The sequence below is a fragment of the Manacus candei genome, unplaced genomic scaffold, assembly GCF_025592945.1.
Source record: "Manacus candei isolate 608988 ecotype Guabito, Panama unplaced genomic scaffold, ASM2559294v1 h1tg000121l, whole genome shotgun sequence".
In the NCBI taxonomy this organism is placed as follows: domain Eukaryota; kingdom Metazoa; phylum Chordata; class Aves; order Passeriformes; family Pipridae; genus Manacus; species Manacus candei.
In genome coordinates, this window is record NW_026138169.1 from 355,262 (window position 1) to 374,650 (window position 19,389).

A 19,389-nucleotide genomic window follows, 5' to 3' on the forward strand; every position below is an offset into this window, starting at 1 on the left:
CCAGCAGCAGTTGCATCCCATCCCCACTCAGGTACCCCCTTCCTCACCTGAGCAGAAAGCAGTGCAGGCCCCTCCAGCCAGCAGCCTGTCAGGGTGAGGCCTTGTCCCCTTCTTGGCCCTGCTGCCAGGATGTCTTTGCTCTCTGCAGAGACGCAGCTGTGATGCCATCCTCAGTGGGACAGCCTGCCACTGGTCCAGCAGCACAACATGGCCCAGCATGCAGCACTGGCTCTCCCTCAAGGGCCAGAGGAGCAAGGTGACCTTGGAGGACCTGCAGCTTTTGCCCAGCATGCAGGAAGAGGTCTTCTCCTAAGCGCCAGACAGATGTATTCAACAACTACTGATACACACACACGTGCACAGACACACACAAGACCTGCAGCTTTGCAGAGACAATGCTGCCTTTGAGCCAGGATGCTTTTATTGAAAAGACCCTGCCGCAGGAGTCACTTATCCCATCCCTTCCCCACCTAGTCCTGCAGCAGGAGCTGAGCAGCACCTGGAAGGAAGAGTCCTGAAAGTGCTTTTATTGGGAGGTTTATTCCTGGAAGACGCTGGATCCTGTGATGCTTGAGTCCAGGGCTGCAGGGCCAGCACATGGCAGGCTGCAGAGCAGAGCATGGAGGGAGAGCAGCAGCCAGGGCAGCAGAGAGCCTCCTTGTATCATCCTGTTCCCTCCAACTGAGACCTTGCAGGCCTCACCACATTGCCTCCTCCAGGCAGCACAGGCATTGTGCTGCTCACAGAGTGCTCAGCAGCTCCCCACAAATAGCCTGAATGTGCCAGCACTGAGCCCTACTACAGACACGGTGCAGCCACAGCCATGCCCTGGCACTGCCCACTCTCCCAGCTCTGTGGGGCTCTCACTAGCAATCCCTGCCCTGGCTGCAGGCTCTGCGGGCTGGCCAGGCACTGTGCCAGCACTCACTTCTCATCCTCATTTGTGCCTTTGTCCTCTGTAGTAGAGAGAGGCCTCAAAGTCCCTGTGTGGCCATGACAGAGTGCAGTGGAGCCCTGTTCTCCAGCAGCAATCCACTCTTCTTCCCCTGTGCTGGCTGGGCCCAGCCCCACAGACAAACACTCCTGCCACCTGGCCACAGCTCCCCTGGTAGCACTGGGGCAATGCCTGCACTGCCCCATCCCCTCAGCCTCAGGGCCCAGAGGGGAGCAACTCCCGTCCTCCACAGGCAGCCCCCCAAGCCCAGACAGGCAGCTGAGAGCAAAGTCTGTCCCGGGCTGACACCAGGCAGGCGTCCAGTGCCACGGCTGCACCCAGGGCTTTGACCAAGCCGGTGCCCAGGGACGTGGCCACCCTCAGGCCAGTGCACTGCCCCCTCGGCTCCCCTCAGCTCCCCCCCAGCCGGTGGTGTGGCCCCCCACCCGCTCTCAGCTCCGTGCTCCGCAGCGGCGAGGGAGCGGGGCCAGGCATGCGGGAGGGGCAGGGCCACACTCTGCATGCACGGCTGGGAGCCAGCTCCAGGCACATCCCCGGACAGCTGCCCTCGGGAAAGTGGGAGTTCTGATACGTGGATCATCGCATGCTGAGTTCCAGGCTGGGCGCCTGGTGCTGCCTCTTCTTCCAAGGCCTGCTTTGGCTCTAGCAGGACACTCAGGACCCCAGACGCAGAGCTGGTGCTGCACTTACACCTCGATGATATTGACCGAGGGAGATTTCTTCTATGAGAGAAAAATTTGCTTTAAGGCTCTGCTTTGCTGTGCCCCTGGGATCAGACCCCTTGGCAGAGCCCCCCAAGCCCACAGCAGGCACCAAGACCAGCAGAACTCAGCAGAGCAGGGTCAGTTTGCAGTAGGGATCCAAGAGGAGGGATCTCTGGCAAGGAGTAATCAAGAAGCTGGAAAATCTGGAGGAGGGGAACTGGGGCCTTGAAGTCCCAACAGGAAGGTTCTGCTCCTGACATCCACTGGAAACCAAGATGTGGAGTCAGTGGGGCAGTCAGGCAACACAGTGAGGGGAGTTCCCACCATTGACACAGGCGGCAGATGAGACACAAGCAAAAACCTAACACACAGTCCCATTAGAGCATCAGGGCTATAAATCACTGTCTTTGGCAGGTAACAAAGGAGAAGTGTCAGGTGCTGAGGGAAAGTACTCCTCCCTTCCCATCCACAGCCTGGCACAACATCTCCATCAGGGTGGGGAAAGGGCTCTGGAATGACTTGTGTGGTGATAACCTGGAGTAGGCTGTGGTGAAGGCAGAAAGTAAGCAGTGACAGACCAGTGCAGGAACCACAAGAACAGCTGCCCAGCCTGTCCACTCCTGCCTGAACAGGCAGGAGCCAGACCAGTCCATTGGTGCAGGAGAAGTGCAGCCTTGGAGGCGCATGGTGAAGGGTCTGTTACAGTGAGAGGACAGAGCGGGCAAGAGCCATCCCATCTGACATATCCTGTTGTCTCTTCCAGTGTTTCTCTTGCAATCACCCATGGGGCACACACACTGCCCCGAAGAGACCAGGACTCACTGCACCCTAAAACTCCTCAGTCTTTAGGGTGAGAGCATAAGTTGGAGTGTTTCTGTTTCTGGAGAGATTCAGAACCTGTGGAGGCCACAAGCCCCAGCAGACATCACATGCCATCCCTTCTGCCAGCCCTCCCCTCTCACCTTGCTCCGCAGCAGCCCTCCGCTCGGTCGCTCAGGTGTGCTGTGCTCTGAGGATGGCTTTGTCTTCTCCTTGTTGTTGTTGGAGTCGTTATCCTTGATGATGTCATACTGTCTGCAGAACAGGGCAATCACCGCTGCCGAAAGACAGATGGGATGAAGGACTCCCTTGAAAGATGGGATGAAGGACTCCCTTGAAAGATGGGATGAAGGACTCCCTCGCACTGGCCGTGCCTGCCTCCCCTCCTTGCAGCATCCCAGCTGCAGAGCAGTGGCACCCAGGGCTCCCCAGGGTGCTGCACACCCACACCCTCCGTGTATCAGCCTGCACCACCCGAGGCACCTCTGCACGTGGGGCTGGGCCAGTCTCCTCGGGCAGACAGGCATGGAAGTGGCCAAGGCCACTGGGGCACTCGGGACATGCTCAGTGCTCACCAAGGGCAGATGCTCAGGCACTTGGAGAGGGACAGTGAGGTCAATGAGCAGCTGGATGAGTTTTGGACTAACTCCAGCAAGGCACTAAAGTTACAGGGCTAGTGCTTGTGACTCTCACAAAAACCAGCCCTTGGCTTTGTTTGTGCAAACTGGCTGTAGAGTCAGTCACTTTGCCATGGTTTCACAGCACCCATCTCACACAGCATGTCCCACACCTGGGGACCCTGGACACAGGAGTATGGAGTGATGCCCCCAGCTGTGACTGTGCTGGTCAAACTCCAGTGTGTGTGTGATAACACTCAGGCACACACAGAGTGGGCCTGACTCCTCCCTGTTGGCACTCTGACACACCAACCTGTGCCACGTTGTCTTGTATTTTCTTCCAGTGCACTAGAAAAGTGTCAAGGACAGGAAAAGGAGAGATTCCTGCAATATACCACTACAAAATCCACTTTTCCTGGGAAGGGAGTAGGGGACCAATGACTTCCCATTCATAGCAGCTGCATGTGACTAGTCAGGAGCTGACTTACCTACTAGGCTCCCATGCTTCCAGGGCAACCTGCTGTCTGCTGGAGCACTAGCCTTAATCATGCTGTACAGGAGCACATCACCTACCTTACAGCTGCACCAGCCAGTGCAGCAGTGTTCTCAGATGTCAGACACACTAGCTAAGGCCCAAGCAACACACCCACTCGTTACCGTCATGTGGGATGCTCCCACCCTGTAATTCTGGGTCCCACACTGTCTCCTGCTCTTCCACATACTCCAGGCCATGATAGCTGAGCAGTGGCTGTGGTTGCTCCTTTTACCCCACTGGCTCCTACAGAGATTCAATGGACTTACTGGAAAGGATGCCAGATCCACATCAATGTGCCTCTGCACTCTCTTGAGCCACATCCTCTTTGTGCATCCTGGATTGCACCTCTGCCCCAGCCCACCAGAATGCTGCTTGTGGCACTCACCGGCCCACATGAGCAGCACAGCCACAATGATGATAATCTCGCCTGTCTGCAGCTGCCGGTCTTTGTCCAGCCCTTCCATGGTGATGTCACCTGCAGAGAAGAGACCCTAGGCAGGGTTGGCAACAGATACCCTCGCACATAGCAACACTGGAGGATCTGAGGAACTCCAAAGGAGAGAAACCCACTTCCCCCAAACAAGGATGGGTGTGGGATATCCTCTCTCCTGGCTGGGGAGAGGACATACATCCTATGGCTTTCCTGTGTCAGATTAACTATCCTTGCTACAAAGGCAGTCAGTCATTCCAACAGCTTGTTTGGGTTCACATAGGGACTGCACAATGCATGCCAGTAATCACTGAGATCACTCCCTATGCAGGGGCCAGGTCAGGTCAGGAAGGCTCTCAGCTGAACAGAAAAGTTCTGAGGAAAGTCAGCCATCTGCTTGCCCTACCATACTCAAGACCCCCTCTCATACTCAGTGCTGGAGACAGACTCCTGTGCCCTCTCTGGGCATCATCTCTTGGATTATCTCATGGGCCAGCATGTAGGCAACTCCAAGGCAACAGGGACATGGGTCGGAAAGGAGACCGTGGGGCTCTGTCATTTCTCCTTTGGTAGCCTGCAGGCTGGATGATCTGAGAGCCCGTTCAGTATTGGCTTCCTACAGGCAGCAGCTGTGCTGGCCACAGTCTGCCTAGCCGAATAGGTGCCAAGACCTGGGACAGGAGGGCTGCAAACTAGGGCTTGGGGACGTTACCAGGGCCACAACGGACAAAGCAGCAGCCTGTACAACCCTGTGTATCCCCAGCCTGCTGCTCAGGGCAGCGCCTTCCTCACTGGCTGCTAAATCCCTGCTTGTCTGCTGTGGAGACCTCCAGGTGTGGCCCCACCAGCAGTGCCTGGACAAGCCGGAAGGAGCTCACCTTGGTTGGAGCTGTTGGAAGGCAGGCGGTCAGTCTCCTTCAGGGTGCGGAAGTGGACGCGCTTGCTGGCCTGGCTCTCCCCATACAGGCCGATGCTCTGCACCTGGATGATGTAGTCGGCATCCTCTGCCAGGTCCCACAGCACGCAGGCGCGGTTGGTGGTGTTCACCTCCCGGATGAAGCGCTGCATCTGCCCGTCCTGCCGCTGCCAGAGGGAAGAGCTGTCAGCCCCCAGAGGCTGCTCCTGGCTGCAACAGGCACAGTCCCCAGGCTGCAGGGCTGTGCTGGGCACACTGCCCTCATTCCTTCCTTCCCAGGCAACCATCCACCCTGGGGTGGGCCAGGCTGGCCAGCACTGCGCAAGGCAGCATCCCTGCATGGTTTGAGGGCCAGGTGTCTCTCTGGAGAAGCCACTATCACCCAGGGCTGCGCAGGTGGAGCAAGCAAGCGAAGAAGGGTTATGTCATGGCTGAAGCAAGATCTTTATCCAGAGAAATCACAGAGAAGCTACTGGAGGGAATACTCCCAGTGCAGCCTGTGGTCTGCTGCCTCCCACCAGGATGGATGGCTCAGATGGGGCGCCCTGGCAAAGGGCACTTCAGCAGCGCAGGTGCCCTTGAGCAGGTACCAGAGGAGCCTCAGGCTGCGGAAAAAGGGATGACATAGGAGCATGCTGGTAATCAGTGTCCCCAGCCCCCTGGGGACAGAACCTGGATACCTGCTGTAGGATGGCATAGCCGATGACCACATCTCCTTCTGGGACGTCCCAGGAGACTGTGGCAGAGTTTGCCTTCAGCTGTGTCACAGTCACGTTGACAGGGGATGGTGGCCTGTCTGGATGAGCCAGGCACGGAGCAAGGCGAGGCATAGGAAAGAGGCAAAAGAAGATGTCTTAGAACAGGCACTCATCCCTGCACACCACCATGGGGCCTCTCCAACACCTGCCTGTGGCAACATGTTGGCCAGGGCTACAGGGAGCAGCTTCCCTGGTGAATCTGTCCCCAGGAGAGGAGTGGCACAGGAGGTGCATGAGGCTGAGCCCTGCCAGCCCACTGTGTGTGTGAGGAGTGTGCAGGCACAGAGCTCTGGGACTGTCCTGCAGATGGGCACATCACGGATCCTGGCACACCACCTAGAAGTGCGTAGGAAGCAGCCCAGACACAGCAATGATATACTGACTGTGACAGAAAAATGGGGCAGCTTGGAATAAACACACTCTGCAACTCAATCTGGCCATTTCCCCTGCCTGGCATTACTCCTTGCTCCAGGGTGTGGAGGAAAGGCCAATGCTGAAGGCAGAGCTGGCTGTCCCAGCAGTGCAGTGCCACTGGCTGCAAAGCTGGCAGCAACGCTCAGCCGTTGCTGTTCTGCACAAAGCTGACCTGACTGACCCCTGACTGACCATCACCACTTTGAGATTTCACAGCACTAAGAGCACGGCAGGACCCTACGCAGTCCTGCACACAAAGCCAAATTTTGTCTTGAAATAACACACAGCAGCACATGAAAGACACTGAGGCTGCTGTACATGTGTCCTGACTCTCGTAAACAAGTCAGTGTTGTTCTACAAGCTGCCCATGTAGCACAAAGTCAGCGTTGTGATTTATACAGATAGAAAAAGAGCCCCAGAAGGCACCTGAGAACAAGAGAAAGGTCAGCTGTGACATCAACAACAACCCCAGTTAGAGTGACAAGGAAAGGTGTTTTCTGCAGGCCAGTTATTTTAGTGCATTCATTCACATCTGAAAATACCCAGCTCCAGATCAAACCAGGAGAAGGCTGTGGTTCCCACTCTGAGAAATTCGGGATTGTGGTCTGCCAAGGGCAATTAAAACAGACAGGAGAGCCCAGAAAATATGAAAAATTGTTCTCAGAGAGACCATGGGACTGAGTGTATCTCCAGAAGTTTGACACACCATCAGGAGAGAGGGTCACTGGAGACAACATGAACAAGGATATCACAGGGTTCTGTGCTTCTCTTTCAGAACAGGAGTCAGGAAAACTGGAAAAGATTCAAAGATACTCTCAAATATCCTTTATCCCACAAAGAATGTCTCTCTGTAGTTTTGCCAGCAGGGGTCTGGTTTATCACTAGCCTATGAGAGGGAGCCCCTGAGCCATGTCTGTATCCGTGCACTCTGCTTTCCCATACGCCATCAGCAAAACAGGCAGACCAAAGCCACAGCCCCAGCCCTGGCCACTGCCCAAGGTGTATGTACTCTGTGGGCACAGGAGCTGAGCTCCCTGCAGATGGAATCATAGAATCATTAAGGTTGGAAAAGACCTCCAAGATCATCAACTCCAACTTTTGACCAAATAACCCCATGCCCACTAAACCATATCGCAAAGTGCCATGTCCGGTCATTTCTTGAACATTTCCAGAAGTGGTGACTCCACCACTGCGCTGGGACCCCTGTTCCAATGCTTAACCACTCTTTCAACGAGAAATTGTTCCTAACATCCAACCTGAACCTCCAACTGGTGCAACTTGAGGCCATTTCCCGTTGTCCTATCACTAGTTATCTGGGAGAAGATCCTGACCCTGGCCTAGCTCCACCCTCCTGTCAGGGACTTGTAGGGAGCAAGAAGGTCCTCTCTGAGCCTCCGTTTCTCCAGGCTGAGCCCCCTCAGCTCCCTCAGTCACTCATCAGACTTGTGCTCCAGCCCCTTTCCCAGCTCCATTGCCTTTCTTTGAACACGCTTCTTTTCTTTCTTGTCATGAGGGGCCCAGAACTGCCCCCAGGACTGGACGTGCCTTACCAGTGTCCAGCACAGGGGGACAGCCACTGTCCTGGTCCTGCTGGCCACAGTACTGCTGACACAAGCCTGTGTGCCCTTGGCTTTCTTGCCCACCTGGGCACATGCTGGCTCACGTTCAGCTGCTGTTGACCAGCACCCCAAGTCCTTTTCTGCTGGGCCTGGTCTGGTTTTCCACCCCAGCCATGGCCACTGTCAGCTCAGCTGCACAGTTCACAGCCCAGCTGTGGCAGCACCCTGTCAGCTGGCAAACTACCACTCCCCCGTGCTGTCCCAGGCACAGGCATTTCAAAGTGTGGGAGTATGAGGGGCTGCATGGTTCTGCTGGCCTTCAGGCCTAAGAACAGTTGTCTTATAGCACCACTGTGCTAGCAAACATAGTGGGGTCAGAACAGCCCAAGAATCCAGTGGTGGAGATTTGTTCGAGAACTGATTTGATCTACACCAACCAGGATGTGTCCAAACCACTCTTGGGCATGGCCTGGGAGCTAGCACGAGCCAGAAACCATTCCTGGCGGGTAGCACTGATGTGCCCCCCTCTTTGGAACTCATGAGCTTAATACTATGGATGTGACCAAACCCTGCCAGCTGGCCTCGGGACAAGAACAGGACATGGTGCTCCACAGGATACATCTACAGCAATAAATTAGGGGGCTTTTTACATCTAACAGAATTAAAAAGAGTCCTGAACATGCACAATGGGGGTAACTGGACTCCCAGCATTTAAGTGTATGTGAGGAAATTAAAGACAGGGTCTGACATCTCTGTGACACAGAAGTTTGTGGATGGAGCTTGTAGCAGGTTCCCAGCTCTGCACAAGAATTTTCTAGGCTTCTGCAGGGAGCCCAGCCTGGCCCAGCCCAGGATTTTGGGCTGGGGATGCTGAGACACGGCCCTGGGACTGTCACTCGATTATTTGAGAACAAAGGCACTGCACTGATTCACAAGCCATGCTGCTGGGTCCACCTGGGGCTGACAGAACTGCTCCAGCTGTACTTAGCCAGAGCTTGCACAGGCCCCGTGCAGAGGCAACACTCACTGGTAGCAGGAGGGTGAGAGGATCCGGGGGCACAGCAGAGCCACAGCACACATGGCTCAGTGTGCCAGACCTCATGCATCCCAAACACGCCTGGTGCAGCCTCCAGGCCAGCAGCCCTGAACCTCTGTGACAGGAGACCTGGTGTCCAGGCTGCAGTTCTGCATTGGAAAAAACAGTGTTCCTTTGTCAGTTTGACACTGAGCGAACTGCAGAGAATACATTTCTGAGCACATGGGATTTGCACTCCTGGCAGAAAAAGAGAAGACAGGAAGCCTCAGAAGTCAAAACTTCTGAGAAGTTAACCCTAGATACACGGGACAATGCTTAATCCAAATGACCTCTGCTCTGCAGCCCGGCTGGGAGAGCTGTAGTTGTTCAGCCTGGAGAGAAGGCTCTGGGGAGACCTCAGAGCCCCTGCCAGTGCCTAAAAATTCCAAGAGAGCTGGAGGGGGACTTTGGACAAGGACCTGGAGGGACAGGACAAGGGGGAATGGCTTCACACTGACAGAGGGCAGGGTTAGATGGGATATGGGGGAGAAAGACTTGCCTGTGAGGGTGGTGAGGCCCTGATACAGGTTGCCCATAGAAGCTGTGGCTGCCCCTGACCTGGAAGGCCAAGTTGGATGGGGCTTGGAACAACCTGGTCTAGTGGAATGTGCCCTTGCTCACAGCAGAAAGGGTAGAATTAGACAGTCTTTAAGGTCCTTTCCAACCCAAACCATTCCAGGATTCTATGATATGCAAGATGAGACCTCACTGAAAGTTGTTACAACAAGACCTCCAAAGGACAAAGCTTTGTGTATGGTCCCCACATGGCATCTAACATCATCCAGCCAGTTCTGCAGCTGAGGTCAGAGTAGCTTCATGCCAGAGCTGTTGCCATAAAGATCTGTGAATGCAAGGGCTCCAAAAAACATGCTCTCTGATAACCATGTTCTGGCTATAAAGCCAAGATGGGCTCTCTGGGAAAAGTGTGCCACTGTTTAGCCTTGCTCAGTGCACTAACCACTAATGATTCTGTATCATTTATAAGTTGTCCAGTTTCACTTTTTATTAAAGCTGTATTACAAAAGGGGCATCCCACAGAAAGCACAGTCACTTACTTAAGGCCTGGCGCAGGTTTTGTCCTGCCTGTACAGCAGTGTGCTCCTTATAAGCCTGATTAAGGGGTGGGAAGACCTGGGCTGTGTGCAGAAGCCAATAGCCCTGCAAGCCTGCATTTGGGCACCAGGAGGGATGGCTGGTGGGCAGTGGGAGGGATGGTCAGTCGGTAGCTGGGCATGGGACCAGATCTGCCACACAGCCCGGCTCCATGGGTTAGCAAAGGGGTTGGACAGATACCCCTGACGAGGGATGCTGGTAGATGTGGTGCTGCAGAGGGATGGGGCATAGCTCCATCGGTGCCCTCCTCATCCTGCTGTGACATGGAGAGGGGATCACCCCTGCCCCTCGGCCCGTGCCCTTGGGGCTACGGCTCAAGGGCACCCAGATGTTTGCCCAACTTACTGCTGCAGCAGAGAGTAAGCACCAGACCGCACATCTAAAAATAAGTGGCCCCTTTTTAACACCCCTGACTGCATCTCTTCCTGAATCCGTCAGCACGTATCTTGCAAGGAGACGGAAAACACGGCAGAATGTAGCAGAACGCGTCTGGCACTCGCAATTCGATTTAATATCTCAGTAACCTGACGAGGGGCAAACTGACAGCAGGAGGCGGCTGCTGACAGCGAGTCATCCCGACGAGTCAAGGGGCACAAGGACAGCGGTGCCCTGGGTGCCCTGAGCTCGGTGTCCCGGCGAACACCGGCAGAAGGGACAGGATCCCCGCCAGGCGGGGCCGGCCGCAGCCCGCCGCAGCCCGGAGCGTCTCCTCCCGGGGCAGGAGCTCCATCGGGGCCGGAGCTCCATCGGGGCAGGACGGGATGCGGGGGCCGCGCTCCGCGGGGCACGGAGCGCCCGCGGCGGGAGTCCCCGGGAAGGGCAGCGCGGCCGCAGCCGTCCCGCGGGGAGGGGACACGACACGGCCGAAGGCACGGAGGGCTCAGGGGCGGCGGCGTCACGGGGATGCCCGAGGGGTGCCCGGGGTCTGCGGCCAAGGCCACGCCGGGGACGGGGGGAAGACCGGCGGGAGAGTCCGGGGGGCCGTAGCCCACGGCAGGGGCGGGCGCCCGCCAGGGTCCCCCCGCCCGGGGGGCGCCAGGTCCGCAGCGACGCGTGGCCCCGGTGCCCTCCCGGCCCGGCCGCACTTACTGGCTCGCACGAGGCAGAGGTCGCAGCCGAAGAGCACCAGGACGGGGCTGAGCAGCGCCGAGACGCGGGCCATGGCGGCAGGGGCTGCGGCCCGGCCGGGCGGCAGCCCTGGCACCGGCCCGGCTCCCTGCGCCGCGGGACGGAGCGGGGCCGAGCCCCGGCCGCAGCGCGGGGGGGGCGGAACGGCCGCCCGGCCCGGCCCGCCCCCGAGCTGCACCGCAGCGGCTCCGGCACCGCCTCCTAGCCGTGCCCCGGAGCGGCCGGCGCCGCCCCGGCCCCCGAGCCGTACCCCCCGATCACCAGCACCGTCCCCGAGCCGCCCCCCCAAACCGCCGGTACCGCCCGCGCCTCGTGCTGGACCCCCGGAGCCACCAGCGCCGCTCCCGGTGTCGTGCTCCAGAACCCCCCGGTGCCCCGCCATGCTGCACCCCCAGTGACTCCCAGCGCCCACTCTCCCCGTGCTGCACCCCCAGTGACTCCCAGCGCCCACTCTCCCCGTGCTGGACCCCCAGTGACTCCCAGCGCCCACTCTCCCCGTGCTGCACCCCCAGTAGTTCCCAACAGCCGCTCTCTCCAGCGCGAGAGGCTCCACAAGCAGGGACGTGTCCTGGGCCGTGGGGCCATGATCGCACCTAGTGAGCACCATCGGCTCTCTGGTGTCACGACTGCTGGGCACTGATAGCTGCCGACATTAGCGCTGATGCTGCAGCACAGTCCCACAGCTCCTCTGCAGTTGGGGGTGCTCTGGCCCCTCCAGGGTGCTGCTCCACGCGCACATGAAGACACAGGCGTGGGCTGTGTCCCATTCCCAGGAGAGGCAGCACTGGGCTAGTGAAGTGGTAGGGAAATAAGAAAATGAACCCAAACCATCCTCTATTGCCTCACAGCGGTTAACTTACAGGAAGGAGAATCTTGGTGGGACTCTATGGTTCCAAGGGGTTGCTAAGGTGGCTCAGCCTAGCTGTGGCTTTGGGTAGACTTGGGGGCTCCTGAGGCTCCTCCCTGCCCAGCTGATGTCCTTGGCTGCAGCCTGCATTGTCCTGGTCATGTAGCACAGCTGGAGCCAAATAGCAGTTTAGACCATGCCCTGGATGAGGTCAGCCCACAGCAAAGGTACATCAGTGTTTGCATGTGTGCAGATGTGGGCACATACATGCATAGTTCAGTGCACTGAGGCCCCTAAATGTATTTCCTGGTCACTGCAGGAGGTCTTTCCTAGATATAGGAGAATCAGTCTGTGCTTTGGGGAGAGCTGTGGAAGACCAAGGTAGTTGTGGGAAGGATTTAATCTGCAGTGTCTTTGTGCAAGGGACTAGTTCCAGCCAAGTGGACATTGAAGCCTAGCAGGACTTATGTTAACTCTGCAGCTCCATGGCAGGTTGGATGATCAAAATGGCCCCACCTAGGTTGTTTAATGCTGCTTTTCAGGCACTCTTCATGCATCAGGAGCCTGCCTCCTTCCTGTGCTGAACTTAATTGCTGCTGCAGTCCACAGTGATGGGGAGCAGGGTGAGCCAGCTATTGCTTTCCCAGTAGAGTCCTGTTAGAAGGCTCCTTCTCCCTCTATCTGCATGCTGGAGAGGGAACTTCAGGAAAGACAAGAGTAGACCTGGCAATTGCAAGAGGTTTTACAGGAACAGATTGCCAGTTGTCTCTTCTCTGCAAGACCCATTCTCACTTGGTCACTCTGATAACCACATGGTTAATGCAGAGCTAGCTGTTGATGTTAATGTTAACTGCTCCATGGCCTGCCTACCAGCCAAGGATCCCTGACTTGCCCAGCATTGCTCTGGCCTGCACAGGAGTGCTCAGATAAAGAGGATGTGACAACTTTTAAAAGACGTTATTTGGAAAGCTCAGTACTGTCAGTTTTAGGTATCAGTGGGTAATGATTTTTTTTGACAGCATTAGCACTGTGTGACAGTTTATTCTGCATCCCCCCAAAGCCACTTGCAAGGAGTTTGGTTTCTATGTCCTTTCCCTAGGACAGGACAGGCTTCAGGCTGTAGCCCTATAGCTCGGACAGGAGGAGAATCATACTGTGATTGGGAAATTTTGTCCGACCACCCTGAGTAACCACTGTTGGCTGAATGGCATTCCCAGGCTTCACACACTCTGGATCAGTTGTGCTGGACACAGGGAAGGACATGCTATACCACTCAGGACAACTCTGTGAGCCCAGGAACTGCACAGGGAGAAGCACGGTCTGCTTTGGGAGAAGGGGACACACATCTGTATTTGTGGGTTCAATCTATAAATAATAAATACTGAGAGAGCAAACTTTCCATACAAATTTAATTATCATTTGAGTGTTTGGGGTTTTGGCCGGGCAAAATTCAATTTGCAATCACAAATCAGGAACTAAAACATCTAAATTGTGTTATATGCCTTGTGGTGCCTTGTACTTGGAATTCAGTGGGGAAATCCAGCAGTGGGCTTGAGATCCCATCCTCACCTCTGCAGCCTGGGCTATGGGCCCTGGATTCCCAGCCTGCCCCAAGCAAATGTGAGGTTCTTGGAGAAGTGCTGGCAGCAAGGAAATGTCCTGACCACGATGCAGGAGTCTCCTGAAGCTGCATCACATCACCCTGCTGTCGTCTTCCTCTGCCCAGTACTGAATACACTGGCAAGGGCTGCCAGCACCTCTGGAATTGACCTCTGTGTTTATGTCCATGGCACTCTGGAGCTGGGAAAGGTTTGGATTGATGATATGCCTGTGCAGAATCTGCCCCAAACTGTGTAGTGTATGAATGTTATTGATTAAATGAAACCCACAAAGGATGCATGGATTTTTTTGTCCCTAATCTAAACCTTAGTCAGCTTTTAACTAGCATGAGGTGGCATTTACAGATTTATGAAAGGAATTAACATGACGTGACCTGCAATAGCTGGGTCCTGGACCTCTGTGACTTTTCCCTTCACAGGACACAACACTCTTGGAATTATTTCCCCCAAATCAGCAAGTTTATGGAATGTGCAAATCTCTGTGTCCTCCATTCCTCTCTGACACAGCAAGTCTGCACGAGTCCAGTTCTGCCTGTGTCTGCCCCTAGAGAGTGGCAGAACGGTGCTGTCCCCATTGAAATCCTGGCTGCAGAGCCTCCCATGGCCAGCTGTGACCTGACTGTGCCTATGGAAGCAGCTGGCAGCTGCTGCTGTGACTCAGGTGGCCTTTTCCAGGTGAGCATTTTCCTTCAACCTGCTGTTGGCTGGTCTAAAGGAGGGCTGGGGAGAGTGCACATGCCAGACCTGCCCCGGTACTGCCAGAGCCCATCTCCCAACCGGTCCCATGCCTGCCCACCATGTCTTCTCACTGGGGTTGCCGTGGCTGCTGCTCAACTGTTGCCATGTTCACTGGAAGAAAACATCCAAGGTTTTTGTGAGGGTTCATTCCCATCTACTCAGCCATGTGCGTGTGCTGGCTTCTGTATCCTATTTCTCCTCCATGGAGGTGGAGTTAATTCATTGATTCCCTGTGATAATAATAATGGAGGGCAAAGGTACAGCAAATCACAGATATTTCCTATAAAGCTGCTACAGGAAAGTCCTCAGTTGCCCAAGGAATGGGCTCAGACCCATGACCAGGCTGCGGATATGAGCCCTTGGAGACTTTATGAACTTTATAAAATGTGGAGAGCCACTCTGCTAATCATTAATATCCACTAACCATTAATAGTTCCTGATCCTCCTTTTGTGTTTATTTTGTGATGGCATTTTTTTTAACCATCCGCTGCAAAATTGGATTTGAGGAATTCAGTATGCCCAAGAACTGATATTTATATTTTTTATTATCACAGGGTATTGTGAAGTCAAGAGTTCTGCCATGTAACTATGTGCAATGTGAAAAGTAATTTATTCTGTTGCATTTAGACCAGATGCCCAATTATTTCTTCTGGCGCTTCCTAGTTTCTATTGTAAGAAACAGTTAATAACAGTTTGCTGTGTATCTGCACTGCACCATCTGTGACAGGGCAGACTCTGGTCATCTTTCACAGCTGATCATTTCTTTATACCCTTTTAAGACGGGACAACTAGACACCATCTGGTGTTTGAAATGTGGGTTTCCTGTGTGTCAGTGTATTGATAACAGTGTTACCACTCAGCCCTTTCCCAGATCATTTATACCGCATGAAAGCAGCAAAGCTGTACCTTTTCAGTCTGGTGAAGCTGAAAAAGAATCTAACAGGTCTATCAATAGCAAAAATATCCAGTACTGTCATGGTCAGTGAATACACAACTGATGGAAGTTCCTGAGCGGCAATATCAAAGCCCACCCCTGGGGAAGAAGTTTATTTGTTATTGCTCAGATAAATGCACAAAGCACTGAATGTGGGGCAGAAAAGCTAACCCCCATCAGCAAGACAACGAGGAGCACTGGGCAAACACTGCACCCCAAAGTGAAAGCTGCTCTGCAGTGACCAGCTGCCATGCAAAAGGAACTGCCACACACCTCTGTAGTGGGCACACAGCCTGCCAGAAACCTGGTCTGGCTCTGATGCCTGATATTCTACCTGGTAGTGCTGGTATCTCTTCTGGGGTTTGGTGTCCAGCCAGGGGCTTTCTTCCTCCTTCAGGGAGGGAGAAAACTCACCTGGGAATTTGTGTTGGGATGACTCTGGCTGGACACCGGCTGCCCATCAAAGCTGCCCCATCACTCCCCCCTCAAGTGGGCAGGGGAGACAAGATATAACGAAATGCTCATGGGTTGGGATAAGGACAGGGAGAGCTCACTCACCAATTATTGTTATGGGCAAAACAGACTCAGTTTGGGGAAATTAGTTTAATTTATTACCAATCAAATCAAGTAGGGAAATGAGAAATAAACCCAAATCTTAAAATCTTCCCAACACCCCTCCCTCCCTCCCTCCCAGGCTTAACTTCACTCCTGAATTCTCTCCCTCCTCCCCTCAGCGGTGCAGGGGACAGTGAATGGGGTCAATTCATCACACCTTGTCTCTGCTACTCCTTCCTCCTGAGAGGGAGAGTCCTCTCACTCTTCCTGTGGTCTTGCATGGCCTCCTCCATGGGCTGAAGGTGGATCTCTGCTCCCACATGGACCTCCAGGGGCTGTAGGTGGGTCTCTTCTACCTCTGGACCCCCATGGGCTGCAGGAGCACATCTGCCTCACCATGAGCTGCCACAGGGACTGCAGGGGGATCCCTGTTCTGGCATTTGGAGCGTCTCCTCCCACTCTTTCTACACTGACCTGCAGGGCTGCAGGGTTTTGCTCTTACATACCCTCACTCCTCTCTTTGGCTGTTGCAGTGGTGGGTCCATCTTGGGGTTGGTTGGCATTGGCTCTCTTGGACGTGGGGACGCTTCTAGAAGCTTCTCACAGAAGCCATCCCTGTAACTGCCCCCCCAGCCCCCCCAAACCTTGCCACACAAACCCAATACAGAATCCTTAAGAGGGAGTTTTGGGAAAAGCAGCTTATGGTGAAAGCCTAAATTAGCCTGGGTTGTTTAGCCTAGAAACTATGAAACCGAGGGGGATGTGCTGACAGCTTCTTTTTAAATGCCTGGCAGCTGCCAAGCATGCAGCATCACTGCTGCAGAGACTGGAATGGTCTGTTCTGTGTCTGGGGTAGGACTTGAGCCTGCGTTGGCCTGGCCCACGTGGAGAACAGGGCTGGTTGCTCCTCTCAGTGTGAGACTGGGGGATGCTGATTTGGTTTCCAGCCTCCTCCCTCCACCTTGAGGGCTGTCTTGCTGCCTTTCCCCTGACACCTCCTCCCTGGCATTGCTTCTGACAGGGCCAAAGTAATTTGCCATATGCATCGCTGATGCTGGGATCTGCTCTCTGTGTTTGCTTGCACCGATTGTGCAGCTGTTTCCGTAATCTGGGAGCAGAGGCGAAGTTCCCAGAGAAAGGAGAGAGTACATGGCTGCCAACCATCCTGGCTCTGCCACACACCTCTGCTCAGCGCAGTGCTGAACCCGCCTGCGCCGCTGTGCAGTGCTCCACAGGGACACGGGCAGAGCCAGGGGGGCGGGGAAGGAGGGGAACCTGTGCAAAGCCTGTATCGCCCTGCCTTAGGGCAGGGAGCTGTCAGGGACATGGGACAGTGAGATGAGGCACTGGCTGGGCAGCCCACGCAATGGAGAGGCACTGGCAAGTGCCAGGCATGGCAGTGGTGTGGTGCCATGGAACCTCCATCTCCTGCTCAGGCACTGCGTTAGAGTAGCTCTCACATGAAAGTGGCTGGTGATGAGAGCTGGCCAGGGACATCAGAGACCAGACTCCCTTGCTGGGTGGCAGGGACCCAGTCACCCTGGCTGGAAAGAGCAGGATTTACCAGGCTCTGTGGGTTGGCTTTGGATCTTTGAGCCACCCACTTGTGTCAGGGATGTGACGTGTCCCTACAGCAGGCAGTGGGCTCCGATCCAGTGCCTGGAGCCAGTGCCAGTAGGCTTGAAGTGTCCTCCCTGATTTGCCTCTGCTCTGCATAGAAACAGTTCTGAGGCAGGGGCCAGGGCCAGGGTGGTTGGAGTCTATCCTGAAGGATGGTGTTTGATGTAGGACAGCAAGATGTTTTGAAGAGGAAAGAGTTCACTTCAGCCTAAGAAGTTATGAAGTATTCTTGTAGGCTTTCAGGATATCGCCATTTTAAACACCAATTCAATCGATCTTTGAAGGGCTGCAAGGGCAATGTACAGAGATTATCAGGGCCCTTTCATTTTATACTACTGAAATTCATCTGCTGTTCCACCTCCCAAACACTTAGTATTTTAAGATGCTTCAGCATTTCTTTGTAATTACCTTTTAATTTTTACTGCTCAGTGTAATCCTCAAACCTGGCCTTAGTCCCTGCCCATTTACTTCCTATATCATGGGGGTAACATTTTGAACAGTCCAGTGTTAATGTGGATCCCTGTGGGATTCTCCCAGTGGCCTCACTTCCCTGAAAATCCAGATGTCTCCTCCAAATGCTTCATCTAACTGCCAACATGACAACCATTCTGTTTAATGCATGGCAAGCTCACTTTTTAAAGAGGTCTGGGACTTTCTCAAAATCTTTTAGAAATTCTAAATGCAGCTGTGGCAAAAAATAGTTGAATATATTCAGCTCTGAGGTTCTCAGCATGAAGAGAAATGCTGAGGATGTGGAGCCGCTGGAGCAAGTCCAGAGGAGGCCATGGAGATGCTCTGAGGGCTGGAGCCCCTCTGCTCTGGACACAGGCTGTGAGAGCTGGGGTCATTCAGCCTGGAGAAGAGAAGGCTCTGGGGAGACCTTAGAGCCCCTTCCAGTGCCTAAAGGAAGCTTACAAGAAAAGTGGGGAGGGATTTTTTTAGTAGGGTCTGCTGCAATAGAACAAGGGGTGGTGGTTTAAACGGAAGGAGAGCCAATTTAGATTAAAGGAAGAAGTTTTTTGTAATGAGGATGGTCAGACAAAGGCTGCCCAGAGAAGTGGTGAGTGCCTCATCCATGGAAGCATTCGAGATCAGTTTGGATGGGGCTCTGAGCAACCTGATCTAGTAGAAGATGCCTCTGCTCATGGTGGGGGCTTGGACTAGGTGACATTTAAGGTCCCTTCCAACCCAAACCATTCTATGATTCTATGTGTGGAAATGTCTTCTTTTGAGGTTTACCTGCTTACCAAGTACTTAAACCAGATGAAGTCTGTCTCCCTTTCACATCCTTCCTTTGCACATTAGCCATCTTCCTTCCTATAACCCTTATTGCTGCATGGACTGGTCTCTGCTTTCCATGAAGTGAAGCAGCCATCCAGGAAAATGGCACCACAGGTACCACCTGTCCTTGCCCAGGCCAGCAGAGAACAGTGACTGGCTATGGCAGTGCCCTGAGCTGTGGCTGCCCCAGAGGGAGCAGGGCCAGCCAAGGGCAAGTGAGGGACAGGCCCTACTGGCCACCCCAGCACATCTGGGGACCAGCCCCTGCTGAAGCATGCAGACTCCCTGGCCTTGAGGAGGAGCTGGAGGGAAAACTGACAGCACTGGCTGTGATTTTCCTAACCTTTAATTTGTCTCTGTCTCTCCAAGCAATCACTGGAACTGTGTTCTGGTTATGGTGGCTCTGTGGCTCAATGCAGGCTATGTTTGAAGAATAACTACCTGATTTTTGTTACTTGCTTGAAGAAAGGCAGAGACTTCCTTCTGAAATGCAACTGCACCTTTGGAAAACAAAAGCCTCTGATTTAGAAGACCTTTGAGCATAATTCAGATGGGGGTTTGGACCTGATACAACATGCATAAAAAAGGGACACTGTACTAATTAATGTCTCAGCAGAGCTGCCCAATAACCACCAACCCCCAATCTCATTGTCAATCCTGCTGTATTTTAATTATGAGATTGACCTACTTAATTTTGAAGACAGAGGGCCTTCAGAGTCAAGCAACACTTCGAGAAATAGCATCAATGCTTAATGCTGGTTTCATTATCAGC

General features: G+C 54.3%; 1 protein-coding gene across 3 annotated transcripts; it reads right to left on the minus strand.

The window, feature by feature from the left end:
- Positions 1–399: 399 nt before the first annotated feature.
- FNDC4 (fibronectin type III domain containing 4) lies at positions 400–11,156 on the minus strand. 3 transcript variants are annotated; one of them, XM_051770612.1, is made up of 6 exons: positions 10,985–11,152; positions 5,657–5,772; positions 4,939–5,143; positions 4,016–4,105; positions 2,622–2,755; positions 400–1,674 (listed from the first exon to the last, which is right to left on the minus strand). In XM_051770612.1, exons 1-6 carry the CDS (start codon positions 11,055–11,057, stop codon positions 1,642–1,644), a joined length of 651 nt encoding a protein of 216 aa, XP_051626572.1. In that variant the 5' UTR covers positions 11,058–11,152; the 3' UTR covers positions 400–1,641. The 3 variants fall into 3 exon arrangements, with proteins under 3 accessions (XP_051626572.1, XP_051626571.1, XP_051626570.1); XM_051770611.1 differs by having other exon boundaries at positions 400–1,677; positions 10,985–11,151; XM_051770610.1 differs by lacking the exon at positions 400–1,674 and adding an exon at positions 1,713–1,922 and having other exon boundaries at positions 10,985–11,156.
- Between the last annotated feature and the right edge of the window lie 8,233 nt (positions 11,157–19,389).